Source organism: Pelobates fuscus, chromosome 8 (genome assembly GCF_036172605.1).
Source record: "Pelobates fuscus isolate aPelFus1 chromosome 8, aPelFus1.pri, whole genome shotgun sequence".
NCBI classification, from domain to species: Eukaryota; Metazoa; Chordata; class Amphibia; order Anura; family Pelobatidae; genus Pelobates; species Pelobates fuscus.
The window spans coordinates 69,075,833-69,099,980 of NC_086324.1; the positions used below are offsets into that span (position 1 = coordinate 69,075,833).

At 39.3% G+C, this 24,148-nt stretch overlaps 1 protein-coding gene across 2 annotated transcripts in view; it reads left to right on the forward strand.

Moving 5' to 3' along the window:
• The window catches only part of COL6A3 (collagen type VI alpha 3 chain), a 132,629-nt gene that overhangs the window by 45,085 nt on the left and 63,396 nt on the right, over nucleotides 1-24,148 (forward strand). The window contains exons 2-7 of one of the 2 annotated variants that reach the window (XM_063430002.1): nucleotides 1,559-1,680; nucleotides 7,506-8,105; nucleotides 16,261-16,863; nucleotides 19,969-20,565; nucleotides 21,702-22,304; nucleotides 23,245-23,829. In XM_063430002.1, coding sequence (XP_063286072.1) covers nucleotides 1,596-1,680; nucleotides 7,506-8,105; nucleotides 16,261-16,863; nucleotides 19,969-20,565; nucleotides 21,702-22,304; nucleotides 23,245-23,829 — 3,073 coding nt within the window. In that variant the 5' untranslated portion in view covers nucleotides 1,559-1,595. Of the gene's footprint in view, nucleotides 1-1,558; nucleotides 1,681-7,505; nucleotides 8,106-16,260; nucleotides 16,864-19,968; nucleotides 20,566-21,701; nucleotides 22,305-23,244; nucleotides 23,830-24,148 lie in introns of those variants that run through there. The other variant, XM_063430003.1, reaches the window with a different exon arrangement.

Consider the following 24,148-nt stretch of genomic DNA (forward strand, 5'->3'; position numbering starts at 1 on the left):
CTATAATGTCTCTGTTTTATTGCAACAATATGTCTTTCTAGACCAGAATGTATATCAACATACGTAATTCAATTGCCATGTGGATGTTGATTCTCTACATCATCTAGTAGATAGTTGGTACATAGTTAGGATTGAGTCTCCCGTAGGTCACTAAGGATAATGACAGGTGAGGTTTAAAGACAGAATATGTTTCTGGAAGGCAACGATCTTGATTTCAGGATATGACCTGTTTGGAAGATAAGGTGATAGAGGGGATAGAAATTGTGCAAGGATGAAATATGATCTGACTGCATAGATGATATTTCACTTAAAAATGTATTAGTGTATATAAATCTGGTCGAACAGCTGCTTCTGTTTGAATAATGGGAGATGAAAATGCCTTTGGGTAAGGAATTGTTTAAATGTAGTAGTCCTATCTGTGATATCTTTCAGTTTGAACTACAGTCCAGCTGTGCACAAGCACCATTTAGGGTGTAAAATATTTTTTTAAAATGTTTTTGTAATATAAAGTACATCTGGTGATGAAAATGGTCCAGACCTAGGTATGATTCAACCATACATTTGTCTTCGTTAGTGGAATGGATAGAAAATATGTAAAAAAAAAATAGTGATGTAACACAGGAGGTATATATAAAAGTTTCGTAATAGAAAGTTGTGCAAAGTTCAGAGCAGTCACCATGGACACACTCCTGCAAATTGCATTGGTTTACATGGCGAGTGCCACATGTTTAGAATGATGCATTGAATGTCTCTTTGTAACACTTTAATAAATATCCCACATTACACTTTATAATACTAGATTACTGGGATCACAAAGTTGAATGCAATGATTTTATAGCATTAAAGGGGACTAATATTCAAAATTACTCCTTGCATATATTGTATAGTAAAGGCATAAAAATTATGCAAAGTGTAAAATAAAATATATATAAATCTTAAAATAGGAAATCCTCGCCAACTTGTCCTACACCAGGAAGGGCTATACAAATCAGGCGTCTTTCATTGTGATCGGTGGGGCCCATCAATTAAGTAAGGGTGAAAAGCTCTATAAACTGATAGTAGTCACTCTGTTTCAATTAGCAGTTTGCATACAGCCTAGTTCATAAAAGTATGCAACCGCAGAGTGGCTCTCTTGTCACATTCGCAAGTTGGACAAAACTGACACAGCAAAGGAGGAAGTAAAAACTCCTCCTTTCCTATATCTAAACCAAGGGGGTTGGCTTATAACTGCAGCTATTTTACAAATAACTGCAGTTATAATCCATTCTCAGGAATCAAGGTGGATGCAGCATCCTCTCTTCACCATAAATTTTGCCAGAATGTGCTTAGACCAACCATTTTAATCTGATTTGCATATTGTTTTAGCATTTTAGCAATTTGCATGAATGAACTATTGCTCCATATATCCCATTTTTATGTTTAGTTTCATATTATATTCCCCTCTGTAACATCTGGGACATGCAGAAATACTTTAATACCAAATGATATACAAAAAAGTCCCTCTCATGCTTTTTCGAAGACCTGTATATAACCACAAATCCATTTCTTTATATTTCAGTTTCCTTATCTTGTGCACATTATCTGCGTTGGGCAAGATGAGGGAGCATAGCATCCTTCCCTTGGTGGCTACATTCTGTCTTGTGCTCTCTGGAATAAGTAGAGTGGATGCACAGGAAGATGGTAAGTGTGTAAACTAATGAATCATGCCAGACAGGTAAGATTAGCCTTTGGGTCAAGTGATAATCGGTCAGTGGGTAACATGGATTCAATTTGGTCAATTCAGTAGTCCATTTAAAACATGTTAAATCTCACCAAATTTATGTAATAGTGCTTCTATATTAAAGAAACATCTTTTTCACCAACACTTAAGCACATTGTAGTGGTTATGGTAGAAAGAGCCTTATGAGCACTGCCCCTTTCCCAAACTGCTTTTAACCCCTTAAGGACACGACATGTGTGACATGTCATGATTCCCTTTTATTCCAGAAGTTTGGTCCTTAAGGGGTTAAGAAGCTTGAGAAAAAAGAGCACAGCAATTCAAAGATAGGAGCACAAATCTAAAATATTAAGCCACGAATAACATTGATCGTACTCACATACAATTTGCATTATAACCACTACAAAGTGCTGTATGTATGGTGCTTATAATAACAGGACATATACAGTGTAATGCTAGTTCAGGAGTCTTCAGGTGCCATCTCCACAACTAGAGTCAATTACATGTGGTGGTGTTGGTGGTGGTGGTTCTGCTATGACTCAGTTACTGCAGCAGTGAAATTCTACAAGACCCCCTCCATCATTGGTAAGCAATGACATACTGAGAACCATGTGCTAACCATGCCATCCAGAGTTGTATGGGTTAATGCGGCTGTTCATTTCTGCATTAGGTAAGGTGCTGAGATAACCCTATTCTTTGTTAAACTGCAAAAAAATGGTTTAAACTTAACAGGGTGATGGCACCTGAAAACTCTATGCAAATTAACTACCCCAATAAGCTATAAATTTAGTAAATTTAGAGTGCTCATTTAAAAGACCCCATAAATGATCAGTACATATTCCAAAATTGATAACGAAAATAATCTCAAATATATGAATGTATTAAAAACTAAAAGCAAGATTGAAAGGAAAAAATTAAAATGTAATTTCTTTAATCTAGTGTTTAGGAGAGTTAGGGGAAACAAAACTATATAAAGGAACATTTTACAGATCATCGAATGAGTAATCTATGGAATCAATTGGCAAAAGTGGGTTTTGTGTATTTTGAATTCTCAAATATAGGACATGTATTAATGAATTATAGCTACTAAGAAACATCGTCAGGCAGAGGGCATGAAACTGAACCAAGGTCTTCACATTCATGAACTCAAAAAAAAAAAGAATAAAAACAAAGTTTACTCCTTTTCAGGAGATGTCTTAAACAAGCTTATTCTACCTAACCATAAATTGCTTGGTGCAATTTTAAAGCTGGGCAAAGGTCCTAACAGTGAAGCAATCAACTTGTTAAGCAAATAATTCAGCATGAACATGTTAATTCTTCTGCCATTAAAACTTTGCTTCTCTTTTAGTGGCAATTTTCAAAATCAACCTCATTAAAGGGACACTATAGTCACCAAAATAAAGCAGTTTTGGTGTATAGATCATACCCCTGCAGTCTCACTGCTTAATTTTCTGCCATTTAGAAGTTAAATCACTTTGTTGATACAGCCTTAGTCACACCTCTCTGCATGTGACTTGCACAGCTTTTCTAAACACTTCCGGTAAAGAGTGATCTAATGTTTACACTTCCTTTATTGCAAATTCAATAAAAATTTAGAATTGTGTATCTTCTACTCTACTGTTAATAGCTTGCTATGCGATGCAGGAGACTCCTGTATGTAATTAAAGTTTAATTACATACAATTAAAATTTTAAACTAAGTTACATCTGATTGAAAATGAAACCATTTTGTTTTCATGCAGGCTGTATCAGTCATAGCCCGGGGAGGTGTGGCTAGGGCTACATAAACAGAAACAGAAGTGATTGAACTCCTTAATGGCAATGAAATGAGCAGTGAACCTTCAGAGACATGATCTATACACCAAAACTGCTTCATTAAGCTAAAGTTCTTTTGGTGACTATAGTGTCCTTTTAAGCATTTGTTAAGATTTGTGCACACTCCCTGGACACTGTTTCTGTTGGGTATAATCACTTACAATGATGATGTATTTACAAAGAACATCTTGATGTACAGTGAAAACACCAGGTCAACCTACGGAGTTCATGCTACAAATGGTAAATTCTCACTTTGTGTTAAGTTTTCTCAATTTTGTCTTGGAGGTTGTCCCATGACAACATAAAGTAACCTCATAAAAGATACAGGTAAGCAAGGGTTTTTTTCGCCAAAAGGAATCAGTTAAACATATATATATACGAAGTTTGAAAAGTGCAGAACTCTACAAAAGGCTGGTTCAAATGTGGACTAACGTGTCTTCTTCCATCAAAAACAATGACTGCTAAAGATCCCAGGGTAAAGAATAACTAATAAAGAGTAATGAGTCTAAGCACCATCTATAACTGAGAGAAAAGCAGGTAGCTTGCCTCAAGCGTACTCATGTGGGATGCAGCATGTACTAACTTGACCTGCTAATGAATTTTTAATTCCATGATGCCACATCTTTATAACCCACATCTGTTTGCCGTGGATATTATATAATTCATTAAGGTTAAAGTAAGAGCATCCAGTGGATATCGAGGCTCCTTCCAAAGGTCAAAACTAAGGTATGCATAATTGCATACCTTGTTTTACCGAGCAGGTTTAAATGTAAGTTTATGTAGACAGCTGCCTAACGCCCAGGGGAAAGACTGGGGCCCATGAACCATGAACTTGCTGGGCCCCTTTAACCATATCTATGTGAACATTTAAGGGGTTGGGGGGTGAGGGGGGGGGGCATACTAGTTTCCTACCTACGGCCCTGTGGGATCTTAATCCTTCTGTGTTTTTTTAGTGTGTAACAAATGAGTCTTAGCAGAGTCCACGCGTGTTTTTAGCTGCCTTAGACGCATGTCCATTGTGTGAAGCATCAATCTTGTCTGCTGGTATCATAGTTTTTGCATTTAAACAGTGATGACTCAATAACTCAGACTCACCCCAAATAAAACCATGAGGCCCCTGTGTTATGATGTTTACCTTGAAGTATGTAGAACTTATAGTCTCACAATATCTTAAGGCTATACATTGCCTAAACTTGACTTAGATAAAAGTACTTGTATCTCATCAATCGTCCAACTCACTTATGCCATAAAACTGGCACAAATTGTCAAATTGCTGCATTGTCATGTTAGGATGTTTAGCACCAATGCTCTGAATGTTAGGATTAGATCTGAGTATGTGTTTCTGATTGGTCATCACTGGTATAATCACATATGCCTTAACATGATTCTGCATTACTTGTCTGAATAATTGCTGTACCAGATTTAATGAGCACAAGTTGTGTAAAAAAGAGATTTTGTTGTCATAAATTTGCAACAGAAAATGTTGATGAATAAAATTAAAGTTATTAATATAGTACAGTTAATGTTCACGCACATGTTGTCTTACACATCAAAATATAAAACAAATGGGGATATTCCTATAAGTCAAGGTATGTTCACGTTTTTCAAAATGATGAGAAAAAAAGTGAATTGAGGTCCACTTAGATGATTTCGGAGAGAAAGTAAAATATATTAAAAATGTGAATTGAGCAACTTGAGGAAAATTACACTACTTACATTACTGAATAAAACATTAAATATCACCTCTAACGTGTGTTAAGCTAGTTACTTCCAGGCATAGCCAGGGCACACAATGCAAATTAGTAGGAAAAAAATATATAGTTTTTTGTTTTGTCCTCCTCTGTCTGTGTTGGCAATACAGACAAAGGAAAGAGATTATAATAAATAATGACAGAAAGGGAGCCACACTGATGGTGCCCTGTTGCAGGATAGAGAGGTGTGAATTTATGTATTTAATTTTATTTTTCAGACCTCACAACACATATTTAGTAAATATCCTACAATAAGTAAGTATAGTTTTAAAAACTTGGGAAGTTCTCTTTCCCCCTTTGAATTAACCCGCTTAACCTAATCCCTTTAAGGGGGAAGGGAATTCAGTGTGGAGCAAGAGCAATTACTTCAAACCACCCCAGCCATCCATATATTGCACTTATTATAGCTAAGCATTAGCAAAACCCAGGTGAATCTTGTTTTCATGCATATCTTTAATTCGTTGAGCAGTAAATTAAGCTTTAATAGGTATGCGTTGAACAAGGCAAGGCATATTAAAGGTTCTAAACACTGCAACAGCGTGTTTACAATTTTTATCTTTCAAGTTTTCTCCAATACATATTTATAAAGAATTACTTCAGTGAAGTTGAATATTATATTGGAATCCCAAAAACTCTGGATCTGGTGGGTCTGTCCCAATTTTGTAGGGTCGCCTTACCCAGAATAGTCTCCAGCAAGCACAACAAAATATGCATCATTAGACACACCTACACTGTGTTAAATGGTGTCAGGACAGTAGGATCATGCACAAAGTGTGATTCATGTCACTCACTTGCCCCCTATCCAGGTGGTACTTACCATTCTGGGAGCGTGGCCAGTGGTACCCACCCCAATAGGCCTACTTACCTTTACCGGTTTCATACCTCTCAATGTTCAGATGTATGGAACTGATGAATGTTGATCTGAAGCTCTCCAAAAATATAGATTCTGTTGCATAAGAACTTTAAACTCTAGTGGTCTCTTTTGTACACACATTACATTTTTATCACGTTTCTTACTAAATCCGTGATATACGATCTGGTACCTCCTATCCAACCTTAATGCAGAACGCTGGTGTTAATTGTCACTGTCATCTAATGTAAATGTTATTTTTGTTGCTGAATGCAGTGGTCGCTGTGGATATTTCCAGTCTTAAAAACAAAACACATGTAGCCATTTAGTTCATGCTGTTAGTAATATGACTTGTCGTCAACTGGTATTTGACATTACTTTCTTTTTAAAACAAGCCTAAACATTCTAAACTTACATATCCGTATATACTATGAGCACAGTTTATTAGATTAACAATTTCAGGAGCTCTAAGCTAAGTGAATTAGTCCCTCACAAAGTGTATATATGACTAATTCAAACTCTGAAAACTATATATACATTCATAAATAAAATGTATAGAAGAAGAGGATTTCCTCTCCAAAATGGACAAATTAGTACATGCGACAGGATGCCCAAACATCTGCTCATTATGATGTTTTTCACCCCGATGATGATGATCGGGTCAAATATGAATGAAATCGTATCTATATATTATGAGCACTGTGAATATATACTATTATAAGAAGATACTACATCACTTTTGAATGACAGGTGCTCTTTAAAAAACAATAGCATTTACATTCCCTTTCTGAGACTATAGTTGCCACCACGTTCCTGGTCATCTCATTGGTTGCTCATTAATAATACAAAAACAGAGTGGAGGAGGTATTTAGAAGAGTGATTGTTACTCTATTTATAGCCCTCTTTGTATACTCTTCTGATGTATGTAAAGATCATTTAGGTGATAGATATATTTTAAGACAATTGCCAACAGAACTTTTTTTTTTACCAGTTTCTCTGCTAGTTGCATTGACTATTTTCTGGTAATGAGCAGACACTCTTTGAAGGAGATACTAAGGTTCTTACAGTTTACAAGTAGAAATAGAAGGATTTAATATACAAAAAACAAGAACATCTTGTTTCTACAAGTCATATAGCTAATCAGGAACTGACTGCACATGTTCATATTCCCAGCTTCCATTGCATCATGTTTCTTTATGAGGTTTCAGAGAAACATGTGTACTCTATACATCTGCATGATACCACCGCACCTGTATTAACACTCTCAATGTTTGCATTTCTTTCTCTTCTATTTTCTATTTTTTTTCTCTTCTTCCTCCATCACAAATTACAAACCCACCACAAATCCACACCACTCCATCAAATAATTCCAGATTCAGCAGACCTGATTTTTCTCATTGATGGCTCAAAAAATGTTGGAAGAAACAACTTTTCCATCCTCCGTGACTTTTTGGTGAATTTTGTGGATCGACGACTGGACATAGGAAGGAGTCAGATACAAGTGGCAGTGGTGCAATATAGCGATGAAGCCAAAATAGAATTCACCCTGGATGAACACGCAACCAAATCTCAGCTTTTATCAGCCCTTCGAAATCTGCAGTTTAGTGGTGGGGAAGAGGCAAACTTGGGGGTCGCTATTGATTATGTGGTGGAAAACCTTTTGAGCACTGCTGCTGGCAGTCGGAAAGAAGAAGGAGTCCCACAGTCGCTGGTGATAATCACTGCTGGAGCATCTAATGATGATGTCAGAGAAGCCTCAAATGCTTTGAAAATCAACAGAATCATCACCTTTGGCATTGGTGTGGATAGGGCAGACACTTCTGAGTTGCAACAGGTTGCATCAGATGCATCGTTTGTATTTGTTGCTCCACAGTTCTCACTTCTACGTGATCTGGAGATTCAGCTTATTCCATACATTGCTGGGGTAGCTCAAAGGACCATAGTCCTAGAAGCCCCAACCACTATAACTGAAGGTAGGTAGGAATCCTGATGCCATCTGGAGGACACATGTCAAAACTAGTATCCCTACTGAATACTAGCATGAAATGTGCACCAGGCTATGTGTTCTCCAGAGACTTTGTGTAGGATGGTAAAATGTGTATTTCTCAGTAAATCTTGATACAGAGTAAGAAACTGACACACCATGCTACTGAAACCAATCATTGTTATGCTTAGACTTTGATGGTGTAGTGATAGACCTCAGGGTATTTTATTGGACCAGTAGCAATGGTTTTGATAAAGATTCTTCAGCTGAAGAACATAGGATACTTGTGCCACGATACATATACAGGTATATATTTTTTAATTAACTTGCCTGCTATTTTAGAAAAAAAGGATACACTAGGATTCAGCCTATGGGAATGCCCATCTCAGAACAATTTTGGTAACCTTATGAAAAGGGTTATTCTCTGAAGGAAGAATTCAAAGTGAATTTAAAGCGGCACTGTCATGGCCGAATCCAGATTTTTTTTTTAACCCACCTCCTGACTCCAGTACATATAATTGTCCCCCTAGTCACCCACAAATGCCTCTAAGCTACCATATTACCATATTTTTTTATCTTTATTTTCTGCCCGGACCTAGGTCCTGGGCACCGCCATCTTTGTGTGGGTAGATGAAGTCCCTGTGGGACACATCATTTGCCCACACTAGATAGCACTATGAAATTCCGGTGCATGCCCAGTTAAACATTGTTGGGCATTCGAACGGGAATTTCATCTATTCATTCATTCGTCAGAAAGATGAATAAATGAATAGAAATTTCAAACGAATGAAGAAAGACTTCTTTGTTCGTTCATTTGGTTTAGTACAAGGAGGGAGCTACCGGCGCGCAGCACCCTCCTTGTAATATGTTATAATAGAAGCGGCAGGGAGCAGTGCTCCCCGCCACTTCCTAAGCCCCCCATGTACTCTCTCACTCTATGGAGTTCAATAAGACCCCCATAATAGCGTAAGGGAGATTAAAATCTGCTGAATCCCCTTACTGGCTATGCCGCGAGTAGGGACATGTCAGTGGCTTCTCACTGTTGTAAAAAAAAAGCCCTCCCCCCTTTCTAAAAATTTACTCCATGGTGGGGCACTTATTAACTAGCAGGGGGGGACTGTCAGGGTACCTGAGGTCTCTACCTCTAAGGGAGGTAGAGATTTGGTGGTTTGCCCGTCCAGGCGAGCTGTTTCCTTCGTTCCTCGCGGTTCATCCAGTCACTTAAACACCGGCCGCGAGGAATCCACGTCCTTTTCTAGCGGGACACTCAATACGTGACGTCATGACGCTATCACGAACGACCTGTCACTCAAGTGTCCGATATCCAATCGGTACTTGTCAGAGGCGTGATTACCATCCAGAGCCAGGGTATTTAAGCTTACTTCTCTCTTCAGCTCATTGCCCTGTCGTGGTTCTAGCTTGTCTAGTCACTCAGTGCTCTGGTATTCTAGTTTACTCTATTTGGTTTTGACTCGGCTTGTTGTACTACCCTGCTTCTCTGTTCTCCCTTGACCCGGCTTGTCTCTCGCTTATCTGTCTTCCCGTTCCCTCGACCTCGGCTTGTCTCTGACTATTCTCTATTACTCTCGGTACGTTAGTCCGGCCATTCTAAGGCCCGGTATACGTACCTTTCCACTCTTTGTACTCTGCGTGTTGGATCCCTGTCCCGATCCTGACATTACGACAGGGCCAATGGATCCTGCAGGTACAAACAGTCAGCTTGGTTCTTCTGATCCCAGGTTTGACGCCATGGAGCATAGGATGGATCAGATGGCCCTAGCACTACAGGCACTTTTGTCTCGTGCTAGTAACCCACCTGAGGAGACACGTACTCCTTCTATTTCTCCTGCAGTCTCAGGTCTAGAGGTAGCCACTGTAGGTGCTTCTTCCCGTATTACCCCACCAGTACGTTATGGCGGGTCACCGGAGAAGTGCCGTGGTTTTCTGAACCAGATTAGCATCCATTTCGAATTACAACCCCGCTCTTATCCTACAGATAGAGCGAAGGTTGGATTTGTTATTACTTTACTCATTGAGAAAGCTCTGAGATGGGCCAATCCTTTATGGGAGAATGATAATCCACTAGTCTATAATTATAATGCCTTTGTAGCTGCGTTTAGAAGAACTTTTGACCCTCCTGGTAGAAAGGTCAATGCAGCTAGATTACTGTTGCGCCTTAGACAGGACAATCGAACACTTGTGGACTATGCACTAGAGTTCAGGTCCTTGGCGGCAGAAGTTAAGTGGAACGAACAGGCTTATATAGATGTGTTTCTGAATGGGTTATCAGATGTAATTCTTGACGAGGTCGCTACTAGAGAACTCCCTGAGAATTTGGAGGATTTAATTTCTTTTATATCTCGTATTGATGAACGCATAAGAGAGAGGCAGAACACTCGAGATAGGACCCGTAGACCCTCCTTTAAACTAGCGCCTACCTTTCAAAATTCTGAGTTCGAGGACTTACGTATTTCTGAACCTATGCAGATAGGCAGTACTCATCTCACAGAGAGAGAGAGACAGTACAGAAGAAGGGAGGGTTTATGTATGTATTGTGGAGTCAGAGGACATTTACGCCTAAATTGTCCTAATCGTTCGGGAAACGCTCGCACCTAAGTTTCTCTAGAGGACAGGCCTTGGGTGTTTCTACTTTGTCCTCTATTCACAACTACAAAGAGTTCAGGCTTCTGTTACCCGTTTCTTTGAGGTGGGAGAAGGGAGTAGTAAAGACTATGGCACTAATCGATTCTGGAGCTGCTGAGAGCTTTATAGATCAGGGTTTTGTTGCCAAGCATGCTATCCCATCCCAGTTAAAAGAGACACCACTGGCTGTTGAGGCCATCGATGGTAGACCGTTACTTGAGCCTGTTATTTTCCATGAGACCATACCGATTAACTTAACTGTTGGCATCCTACATAAAGAGGATATATCCTTAATGCTCATTTCTTCTCCGTCTATTCCCATAGTCCTGGGGTACTCCTGGTTGAGGAGACACAACCCTATTATTAATTGGGAGTCAGGGGAGATAGTTTCGTGGGGAAAGAATTGTCAAGAAAAATGCTTGCGGAAGGTCTTACCTCTCGGATTAACTAACACATCGACTACCTCTGACAATCCTACAGAGACACAAATTCCGCCTCAGTATCTAGATTTAAAGGCAGTATTTGACAAAAAGAAAGCCGATACCTTACCCCCACACAGGTCCTTTGATTGCAAAATTAACCTACTCCCTGGTACCATGCCTCCCAGAGGTCATGTATACCCATTATCTACGAAAGAGAACTCAGTTCTAGAGGAGTATATTCACGAGAATTTAGACAAGGGATTCATCAGGAGGTCCTCCTCCCCTGCCGGGGCTGGATTTTTTTTTGTTAAAAAGAAAGATGGTTCTTTGAGACCTTGTATTGATTATCGAGGCTTGAATAAGATAACCATTAAAAATGCCTACCCGATTCCCTTGATCACCGAACTCTTCGATCGTTTGAAGGGCTCTACAATTTTCACCAAGTTAGACCTCAGAGGGGCATATAACTTGGTGAGAATCCAGCAGGGACATGAGTGGATGACGGCATTCAATACACGCTATGGTCACTATGAATATACGGTTATGCCTTTTGGGTTATGCAATGCACCAGCGGTATTCCAAGATCTGATAAATGAGGTTCTTAGGGAATTTCAGCAAGAGTGCGTCATTGTATACCTAGATGATATACTTATACATTCTAGTGAGATTGAGACTCATCACAAGCAAGTCAGGAGGGTTTTGCACAAGCTTCTTCAGCATGGTTTGTACTGCAAGTTGGAGAAATGTAGCTTTGATCAAACCCAGGTAACCTTTCTCGGCTATGTGATCTCTGGGGAGGGATTTAAGATGGATCCGGATAAACTCCAGTCCATTCTAGAGTGGCCTTTACCCAAAGGTCTTAAAGCCGTACAGAGATTTATTGGTTTTTCCAATTATTATAGGCGCTTTATTAAGGGCTATTCTTCAATTATCGCACCTATCACTAATATGACCAAACAGGGGGCTGATACTAAGAATTGGACTACTGAAGCTCTTCTTGCGTTCAAAACTCTCAAGGAGCTTTTCGCTTCCGCTCCAATTTTAGTTCACCCCGACACTTCCCTGCCTTTTCTGCTTGAGGTAGACGCATCAGAGACTGGTTTAGGTGCTGTCCTATCTCAAAGGTTGGGTGTTGATAAACCATTACATCCATGTGGATTTTTCTCTAAAAAATTGTCCGGTACTGAGAGCAGATATGACATTGGTGACAGAGAATTACTAGCGGTTATCAAAGCTTTGAAAGAGTGGAGACATTTATTGGAAGGTACTTTACATCCTGTTACCATTCTAACAGACCACAAAAATTTGTCTTATATCGGAGAGGCCAAGCGTTTGTCCTCCAGGCAGGCTCGTTGCTCATTGTTTCTTACCCATTTCAATTACGTTCTGACTTACAGACCTGGCTCAAAGAATTCTAAAGCCGATGCGCTATCTCGCCAATTTGAGCCTTCTGCTTCAGTTGAACCACTTGTGTCCTCCATTGTACCCAAATGCAATATTATTGCTAATACCAGTCTTAAAATTCATTCTCCGCTACTTGACCAGATCTTGAAGTCACAACATCTAGCTCCCGGAAACACTCCTGAGGGAAGAAACTTTGTTCCTCCTGAACTTCAACTGGAGCTCTTACAATGTTTTCACGAAAGTAAGATAGCTGGTCATCCTGGTATTCGCAAGACATACTCTCTGATATCCAAGGATTTCTGGTGGCCTTCACTTCGAAAAGATATTGAGGAGTTCGTCGCAGCTTGTGAGACTTGTGCCAAGACTAAACTACCTCATGCTTCTCCATGTGGCCTGTTACACCCCTTGGACGTTCCTGAGAAACCTTGGTCCTGTTTGTCCATAGACTTTATCGTTGATTTACCTGCTTCCAAGAGACAAACTGTTATTCTCACGGTGGTGGATAGATTTACTAAGATGGCTCATTTCGTACCATTACCTAAACTTCCGACTTCTCCTGAATTGGCGGAGATTTTTGCGAGAGAGGTTTTTCGCCTACATGGGATTCCTTCGGAGATTGTTTCTGATAGAGGTTCTCAATTTGTCTCACGTTTCTGGAGATCCTTTTGTTCTCAAATGGGTATCAAATTGAACTTCTCCTCTGCCTATCACCCTCAGTCTAACGGAGCTGCTGAACGTACTAATCAAAAGATCGAACAGTATCTACGTTGCTTTGTTTCCGAACACCAGGACGATTGGGTCGGTCTGATTCCTTGGGCGGAGTTCGCACACAATAACCTTGTTTGTGATTCAACTCGCTCTAGCCCTTTCTTCATGAACTATGGCTTTCATCCTTCGATTTTTCCTTCGGTTTCCTCTTCTCAGGGGATACCGTCGGTTGATGATCATGTCGCCAACCTGAAGAGATTATTGGATCAGACTCGGCAAATTCTATTACATAGTTCTTCGTTGTTCAAGAAACACGCTGACAAGCATAGAAGAGCGGCTCCTGTTTTTGTTCCTGGGGATAGGGTATGGTTGAGTACTAAGAATATTCGCCTAAAAGTCCCATCTATGAAGTTTGCTCCTCGCTACATAGGTCCTTACAGGATTCTCACTCGTATCAACCCGGTTGCGTATCGCCTTGCTCTGCCACCTGCCTTACGCATTCCTAACTCTTTTCATGTCTCCTTGTTGAAACCTCTTATTTGCAACAAATTCTCCTCTAAGGTTTCCTCCCCTCGTCCTGTTCAGGTGGAGGGTCGGGAGGAGTACGAGGTCAGCTCCATCATTGATTCCAGAATTTCAAGGGGAAAATTGCAATATCTGGTCAACTGGAGGGGATATGGTCCTGAGGAGAGGAGTTGGGTACCTCAGGAGGACGTTCATGCGTCTCGCCTTCGCAGAGCATTTCACCTCCGCTTCCCATCTCGCACCGGTTCCTTCCGCCCGGTGGGCGTATCTGAGAGGGGGGGTACTGTCAGGGTACCTGAGGTCTCTACCTCTAAGGGAGGTAGAGATTTGGTGGTTTGCCCGTCCAGGCGAGCTGTTTCCTTCGTTCCTCGCGGTTCATCCAGTCACTTAAACACCGGCCGCGAGGAATCCACGTCCTTTTCTAGCGGGACGCTCAATACGTGACGTCATGACGCTATCACGAACGACCTGTCACTCAAGTGTCCGATATCCAATCGGTATTTGTCAGAGGCGTGATTACCATCCAGAGCCAGGGTATTTAAGCTTACTTCTCTCTTCAGCTCATTGCCCTGTCGTGGTTCTAGCTTGTCTAGTCACTCAGTGCTCTGGTATTCTAGTTTACTCTATTTGGTTTTGACTCGGCTTGTTGTACTACCCTGCTTCTCTGTTCTCCCTTGACCCGGCTTGTCTCTCGCTTATCTGTCTTCCCGTTCCCTCGACCTCGGCTTGTCTCTGACTATTCTCTATTACTCTCGGTACGTTAGTCCGGCCATTCTAAGGCCCGGTATACGTACCTTTCCACTCTTTGTACTCTGCGTGTTGGATCCCTGTCCCGATCCTGACAGGGACATAGTGTCTCCCCCGACCTCCCACCCATGAGTTGCGGGTGGGGGCCCTGAATGAAGGGGGGGACCTATTGTCCTCCCCCCGGCCCCCAACCATGAGCGGCGGGTGGGGGCCCTGAATGAAAATTGGGGATAACCTATTGTCCTGCTTCTCCGGACCCCACTCATGAGCGGCGGGTGTGGGCCCTGAATGAAAATGGGAGGGGACCTATTGTCCTCACCCTCTTCCCCCACCCATGAGCGGCGGTTGGGGGCCCTAAATAAAAATGGGGGGATGGGTGGGAGCTAAATGTGAAAATACCCAAGGGGTATGAGTGTGGGGGGAGTGAGGACAATAGATCCTCCCTCATTTTTATTTAGGGCCCCCATCTGCTGCTCTGGGGTGGGGGCTGGGCGGAGGACAATAGGTCCGTCCCTCCATTTTCATTCAGCGCCGTTTAGGGGTGGGGGTCGGGGGGGAGGACAATAGGTCCCCCCCCATTTTAATTCAGGAACCCCACCCGCTGCTCAAGGGTGGCGGTCGAGGGTGAGGTCCATAGGTCCCCCCCTCATTTTCATTCAGTGTTATCTACTAAGCAGCTGCAAGGTGCAACTGCGATCGGATCGGAATTTCATGCATTCGAATGAAATTTCGAACCTAACAAAAGTTCAGAATTTCGTCCTAAGTCGAATGGACGAACTGCTCTCATTCTGTAAGGGTGAAATTTGGTAGTTTTGCCGGCGTTCGGGAATACGGAAAGGAGGCATCGCAAGAACACGGAGGAAAGGTGAGAATTGTGGGAAAATGTCTTTGACCAAAGGAAATGGAGCACACTTTGCTCCTCTGCTGGTCATAGATGATCAGGCGTAGGAAACCTCCATAAGACAAAGTAGTCCCTACTTTGTTTTATGTTTTAAAGAAAACTAGAGCAGACAGGAAGAAATGAAGAACAGATCCTGAGAGAGTAAGAGAAGAGGAAGCGATTGGGGAAAGTTCGGCATGACAGTGCCGCCTTAAGGTGAATTTCACATTTATGGTCAAAATAGCTGTAACGGTAAAAAATCTCCAAGTCTGCTATGCTTTCACGTCAGAAACTCTGGCCATATTTAAAATCAGTTTGAATTCACTTTGATTTCTCACTTTACTAAGTAAGCCTGTTAGTGTCTGTTTTTTCATCAAACTTTTTTTGTACGTCTTTCTCTGGGGATGTTTTCTTTTTTCACGTTACCATGAGAGTAGTAATTTGTGATACACAAGTAATGTGCATAACATATGCAAATTGTAAATACAGGCAAAGATCATCTGTATCCTGTTTTAAAACAATCAATAAATATTGGTTATTTAGTGTAAACTGTCCCTGGGGCGGTACACACAAGTTTAGACTAAGGAGCTGATAGAAAGTAGATATTGATTTCATTTTTAAATTAGACCAGGCATGCAACTGATACAGTAGTTGTTTAATGGAAACTTGACTCAACATACATAATCATTAATATATTTAATATATTCAAAAATTGTATGAGCAATCCTTATAAAGTATTAAAAGTAGAATTAACTGCATTAATAGAACAATAGTTGATGTCTAGACAAATTCTTATTATGTTCATTGTTTTGCAGTTGTTCAAGTGAACAGAAGGGACATAGTATTTTTAGTCGATGGCTCCAGTGCAATTGGAGGCGCCAACTTTGCAGCAATCCGTGAGTTTATTGTTAAGATAGTCAACAGGCTTGAAATTGGTTCAGATCTTATGCAAGTGGCACTGGCTCAATATGCTCGAGATGTCAGGCCTGAATTCTACCTAAACACTTATAACAACAAGAAGGATTTGATAGCACAAATAAAGAAAATGAAGATCATGAATGGCACTCCCCTAAATACAGGAGCTGCACTGAACTTTGTCCGGACAAATTTCTTTACTACTTCTGCAGGAAGTCGCATTTCTGAAAATATCCCACAAATTCTAGTCCTCATCACCGGAGGGCAATCAAGAGATGAAGTTGCTCAACCATCTCTCGAGCTAAAGCGGGCAGGCATACTTACCTTTACAGTAGGTTCCAAAAATGCTGACCAAGCAGAGCTACAAGAGATCGCTTTTGATACGTCATTGGCTTTCCAACCCAGCGAATTCAAGCAAGTTCCTCTGCAAGGTTTCCTGCCCACCCTGCTGACACCTTTGAAAACACTCTCTGGATCTGTCATTGTTGAAGGACCAACTGAAGGTAATAATTTCAATTTATCTCAATCTTACTTACATCGTGTGGGACCCACAAAGATCATTGTTGATTACATAACATTGTTTTTCTTTCACAGTGGCATTGGTTTTCAGGAAAAAAAAAGTAGTGTAAGAATTCAAAACAACTGTGTGGTCTTCTTCTCACAGGTTACAAGCTGTGATTCACCTGCTATATTTTGATAACCATCTGTGCAATATGTGTCTAAACATGTTGAGTCCATGTAATTTTCGTATCTTCGCAATCAGCTTTACTTGCAATCCTGGGTTGGATATCCATATACAAACTAAATACTATTTTCTGTAATTTTGGTCCATATTATTTGTGGGAGTTAGAGTGACAAACTAAATGTGAACATTGTCTCACGCTGTTCCCAAACGACCAATAAGAATATTTAATGAATCACTACTGTTGCTGATATACTGTTGAAAATGTACATTCAGGTACTTTTTATGTTTAGCAGCAAATGTTAGGACATGATAAATAATTGCTCAAAAATTCATGAGCAAGTCAATACAGAATTCATAAAAGCAGTGAGAATGGATTAAATTTCAGTTTGATCCAATGTGCGCTATTACAGAAGGAACCTACATGTTTTACACATCAAACTGATCCCACCAATTAGAGTTACCTACAACCAAAATGCCATCAGTGCCCCTTTGCATGCAGGGGACAGCAACACCAGATTTGCCTTCTTGGCTTCACCAATGAGTTATAGCTAATACCTCTGTAGGTTAAGTGAGCAGGGGATCTTGTAAGATATTCATACTTAATTACCCACTGAATATGCACAAAATCTCAACTTATTTACCTTTTTTATATAAAGTACATAAGAAAACAATATTTTTTTTCTGCAAGGCATATATGTTACTTGCAGTAATATTAGTCCCTGGGTAAACTAGTACAGAAAAAGATAAGGTATACTTATGCAAGTCATGCTTGCATATAGAAAACATAAAGTACATTTTTATTTTATTTTATTATATTATATTAATATATTATTTATCTTATTATAAGGAACATTATGCCAGCATGGGAGGTGAGTGTGTTAAGTAGCACTCACAGTAATAACAAACCAAATAATGAACAAATGAAGACTTGGGACAATGCTTTCAGATCTAACAAGACAGTTAGCTTCATAAAGCACTTCAGCTTGCTTGCTGAAGTGCTTTATGTGTGAAGAGTGTGTCCTATTTTTTTCATTTCAAAAAGTGCAGATTTCAATAGAAATTGGAAAATTTATAAATGAACCTTGTTACACTCCCTGGCTGTCAATCAGACAACCAGTTCTTTGACTTTCTGGTAGTTTAGCTCAGTGGCGCTATACTCAATGGGCATGGAATTGCCCAGAGCACCTGCCTTGCAGAGACTTCTCATTGGGCTGCATTGGGAGGTCTGTGATTGGTCAGCCACGGAAAATCTGGCTTAGAAGGGGAGCTCTTGCACAATTTTCCGACAAGAGATCTGCAGCTTTTGCAAGCTGTTTCTAGATATACCCTCCATGAAAACAATGCATAATTAAATGCATTTCATTGTTATATTGACTAAATAGTGATATTTATTATTTTTTATTTTTGGGTGGGATTTGGGTAACTCTTTTCCAGAATTTGAAGAGTTCTGTAACTAACCAGTGAGTTGCAGTGGGTCACCAACATGCAAAACTCGTACCACTCTAATGCTCTTGTGATTGAGCAAGGCAATATGTATCTGACTAGACTATCACTATGAAACATTTTCCCGTATTAGTTGACCCAGGGCTGTATCCAGATAGACCTCCGTTGCCATTATACACATTTGCTATAGACATTGTTGTAGTCATTATTCAGGAAATTTGTATCATTGACAGAACTACCATTATCACTTCAATGTCAGTACTTGAGAATCTGATATAAAGCATATTTCTAAAAAATGGCCAGGTAGCAAAGCCATTTTGTGTGTAAATGAAACATTTGTAAGATGCTATCTGTTAGAATGGAAGGTTTAGGGGCAGTAAACAAATACTAATCATGACGAGAAGTGGAGAATCAATGCTCAGCTGAAAAATTAACATCCAGTAACACATTTGAAGATCTGGTTCTGGTATCCATAATTAAGCTAACAATTAATTGATTTTCAATAAATAACAGAGGGAGATAAGATGTCATGAAAACAAACTGAAACATGCAGCATTAAGACTATTCATCGGACTTTCTACTCCACTGTCTACTGTTTCTTTCTATTTTCTCTTCGTACACTTCTGCCCATTTACCTTGCCTTGCTTTGATAATTCCATCTACTAAGATTATTACAGTGACATTTGTCCTGTGTCACACAAAATACTTAATATATTGAAAATGTCAGAACATGGAGCCATAGGCTCCCACTCCAAAAGATCCCGTTAACTATAAAATTATTGAATTAAGATTTTTTTTTCTTAAAAACATAAAACTACTTTATCATTCTATCTTTTTCATGATTTTTTTCTCGACAAAGAAAAAGTTTAAACGTAATTCCATAATACAGACACATACATTAAAAATAATACATAGTACCACAATGCAAAATCAAGTGGTCCATTGGTATGATGAATGCCACTAAATAATTTTGTTTAAGGATTTAATTCTTATGTTTTTGAAACTAAAATGAACTATTAACACTTTATAAATAGAAGTTGTATTTCTTTATTTAAAAACAATATTAAGTACACAAGACTGAACTTTAAGCAAATCATATTAAACATTATCATCCTGTATTCCCTACCTAACGACTATCACATCCAATGGATATAGTTGTATAAGGTTTAGAATACTCATTCTTAGATATTATCAATCTACATATATTACATGCAAACTGACACAGTGACAACCCTTCTGACCATGTCTAAGTTCATATGGTCAGAATTTCAAGTAGATGGAAGGAATACCCTTTATGCTATGTATGCCATATATACCCAGTATTCTTCATTTGCTGTTAATATTACTTTTTCTCTCCTTTTATGCATTTTAGCAGTATGTGTCTACGTTGTGTAAACACATGGAGTCATTATCTTGCTCTTCTGAATTTGCTGTGATGTCATGTTCATTGTTTTCTATATCATCCACCTATCACTTGCAGTAATTAACCAAAGAGATATCGTCTTCCTATTGGATGGGTCTGTCAACGTTGGAAATGCCAATTTACCATACGTGAGGGATTTTATCGTCAATTTAATTAACAGATTTGACATCAGAAGTGATGGCACCCGAATTGGCCTTGCTCAGTTTAGTGACACCCCTAAGACTGAGTTCTATCTAAACACATTCAGTACAAAATCTGATCTCACATCCCGTGTGGGGCAGCTGAGACTCAAGGGGGGTAATGTCCTAAACACTGGTGAAGCTCTTCAATTTGTTATTCGAAACTTTTTCACAAGCAGCGCGGGCAGCAGATTGAATGAGAGGATTCCTCAGCTGCTGGTGGTTCTCTTGGCCGGGCCGTCTTCAGACAACATTCAGGCAGCTGCTAATGAACTCATAAATTCTGGGGTTTTGACCTTTTGCATTGGGGTCAACAATGCTGATAAAAGTGAGCTGGAGGCCATTGCATTCAATCCAACACTTGTTTATGAGATGGATGATTTCAGTTCATTGCCAGGCTTTAGCCAGCAAATTTTCACACCTCTTTCAACTTACGTTAGAGGAGAAGTTACAGAAGTGACAGTGACTACCACAGGTAATTCTGTTCTTATTTAATAAAGTCTTCTCTGTTGAGTATGAAGGCATCTCTGATGTCCAGGAGTGTGTCAACTTGTCAATCTTTTAGATTCCAAAAATCCTTCCACTCAATGTCATGCTGAATGTATAGCAGTTATTTTCAGGTATGTTCAGAACCGGGTGAAGAAAATTAAATAAAAGTTCAAGGCTAAATTAAAAAAGGAAACATACATCTTAGTGTAGTTGATAACAGAAATGCAAATTTGAAACAAAAAAAGTAAAAATCACACAGAATTTCGCCCCACGTGAGATACCAAGGCATTACTTCTGGAAGACCAACACACAACTACAAAATTATTTCCAAAATGTTCTTTGACCTACAAGCTAGATTGACAATAGAAAGCTAGGCTCGGGAATAAGCTTGTGTACACATGTGTCAAGTGTCATTAGTCTTTGTTAATTATCATTTTCACAACTCTCATTTACCTTGCGCCACCATTCAAAGCAAGACTTTACTCAAGGAGCAAGAGTGGTAAGATCATCACATATCACAGAGAACCTGATGACAAGAGGAAAAGTAAAAAAAAAAAGGTCTAGATTTATAAAATAAAACTTAGTCAGTGCAAAACAGTTGCACATGTTTGCAAATTCTTTTTAATTTTAAAAGTGAAGCAAAACCATAATTTCCATTTTTATTTTGTCCATTAGAACAAAAACACTACATTGTATTTCTATTAAAATCCCACATTATTATTTTCTCTTTCTATAAAGACCACGACTATATTGTTTATGACCACCACCCCATCAACAATTTAGTGAATACTCAACATATATTTGGACAACAGTTTTGTGCATATTAGTATTAGTGTGCATATACACCTACTTAGGTTCAGGGTACTCTGAATGATAACAGATTTAAGCTCAGGTTCAGGTTTTTCCATCACAGAAAGGGTAAAAGTGTCACTTTTTAAAATTTTAAATGGAATCATGAAAATAATGGAATACAAATTGTCATAAATACAGGAATCAACGGTTATATTTCCATTTTAAAGTAAGTAGTTAGAAACTAGACAAAGTACACCAATTTTTATGTTGTTCACATCAATCACAATGTACTCATAATAAATTCAAATTTTTCGTATTTCCTTTTTGTAGCTGATGAAAGTGCAAAGAGAGATATTGTGTTCTTGGTTGATGGCTCAGATGGTGCCAGAACCCTTTTCCCAAGTTTCAGGAACTTCATTCAGAGAATAGTGGAGAATCTTGATGTTGGTTTAGACAAAACACGAGTAGCAGTCGTCCAGTACAGTGATACCACCAGGCCAGTCTTTCTTCTTAACACCCACACAGATAGCCAGTCAATGGTTGGCTCCATCAGACCCATGACACCCATTGGAGGATCTCCACTGAACACCGGTTCTGCTTTAGACTATGTTACCAGGAATGTCTTTATCAGTTCTGCTGGAAGCAGAGCATCTCAGGGAGTGGCACAATTCTTGATACTTTTGACATCTGGTAGGTCCAATGATGAGACAAGCAGGCAAGCCGCCCTTCTTAGGGCCAGTGGTGTTGTGACTTATGCCATCGGAGTAGGAAGAGCTGACCAGGCAGAACTACAGAACATTGCCTTCTCTCCAAGATTTATTCTGTTTGTTCCCGAAATCACACAGCTCCAGAATGCTTACCAAACAATCTCTCAACAAGTCAGCCAAACCTCCAGGAAGGACATTGAGATGGTCCTCACATCATTGCCACCTGGTAAGGTTATTGAAATGCATGAGTTTCATTAGTTATTAGTGTAAAAATCTATATTTTAGTTACTTCCTAGTACATTGCCCCAGTGGAATGTAAGTGAGATAGCTGTTTCTTATTATTCAAATATAACAGATATAAAGCCTGGCTAAATATGTAATACATGCAGTGTATTATTTTTCTATAAATTGTTTTCTTTCTTATGTTTAAATGGCCACTCGACGTTGAAATTCATTTCTCTTTTTGATGCATATGGTGCATTATCACAAAAAAATTGAAATAACAAACCTTTGTCTGAAGATTTTATAAACATATTTTTTAAACTTCTGTTTCTTATAAGAGGCATTACTGCAACTTGTCCAGATACACTACCATAGGTATAGCAGTATAGACTATATTTTTTTGTATTTTGTAGGGCAGTACTCTGTTTTTCTCTATTTGATTTTAGAAGGTGGTCCCATCATTCCTATACACATGTATGCATCATGAAGAACTGCTCTTTCATTAGATCCGGTCGATTGATAATTTTTTATTATTTTGGCATTTATTCCACAGCACTTTACAATATTATAAAAGGGGTAAATCTAACAATAAATGAGACAATCACAAAATGTTACAGAAACATTGATGAGGTTGATGCTCAAATGAGTTCACAGTTTATATAAATCATAACCATAATATATTTTTTTGCAAGTGCTCAACTCTTTACTTTTAATTGTTTTTCACACTTACTGCACTGTTTGTAACAAGTATGTAGCAAAGACAAGTAAAACTATACCAATCAAACGAGATCCCGGTGGCCAACAAAAGCAAGAAAGGTTTTACAAAATGTTCCAGAGTTATTAGCTTGTGAAAGCATTTTCTTTGACTCATAGAATTGTTGATATTCTACATGTATTCCTCTCTAACCAATCATATTATATGTTTTGTGTTATTTTTAATGCAGTTAGAGAAAGCAAAAGGGATATATTATTCCTCGTTGATGCCTCTAGCAATGTAGCTGGTAAATTTCCCTTGGTTCGTGATTTCGTCCTTGGCATTACGGAGTCCCTCAACATCAGTCCAGATGATACCCGTGTGTCTGTGGCTCAAGTTGGTGAGACTGTCAAAGTGGAATTCAAATTTGACTCTTTTCCCTCCAAGCAAGAGGTCATTAATGCTGTGAAGAGGATGAGATTAAAACCTGACAGAAGATTCAACGTAGGTGCAGCTCTAGATTATGCTCACAGCAACCTCTTCACACCAGAATCTGGGAGCAGAATTCAGGAAGGGGTTCCACAGTATCTAGTATTGCTTTCTGCTGGTCGGTCTGAGGACGATGTAGAAGCACCAGCAAATAAGCTCAAAAGTTCTGGTGTCGTAACGTTTGCTGTCAAAGGATCTACCGATGTTGATAGTGATCAACTTGAGAAGATTGTTTTGGCACCTCAGTTTGTTGTGTCCGCTGATTCCCTGGCAGATATTGCAACAATCCAGCCACAGTTTACTTATTTGTTGAAGACCATTACCGTTGAGGCACCAACAGTAGTCTGTAAGTAAGCTGTTTTTGATGTTTGATTGCTTTTGTTTCCTTCTGTATATTTTTTTTCTTTCAAAAACCAATCACAGCAGAAATGTATGTGCAACCACAATTTATTGCCTGCATGCACTTGCAATGCATTCAGGAAGAAATGTAAATATAATTTTTTTAGTCAATGCAAACTTTTTTAGAAAGTGCTTTTAAAGTGCTAGAGTAATGCAGAAGTGGTGTCTATGATAATGTGTCTTAAAGGTATCATCTAAGCACCAAAACAGCTGTAGCTGCAGTGCCACTGCTCAATTATCTGCCATTTAGGAGTTAAATCACTCAT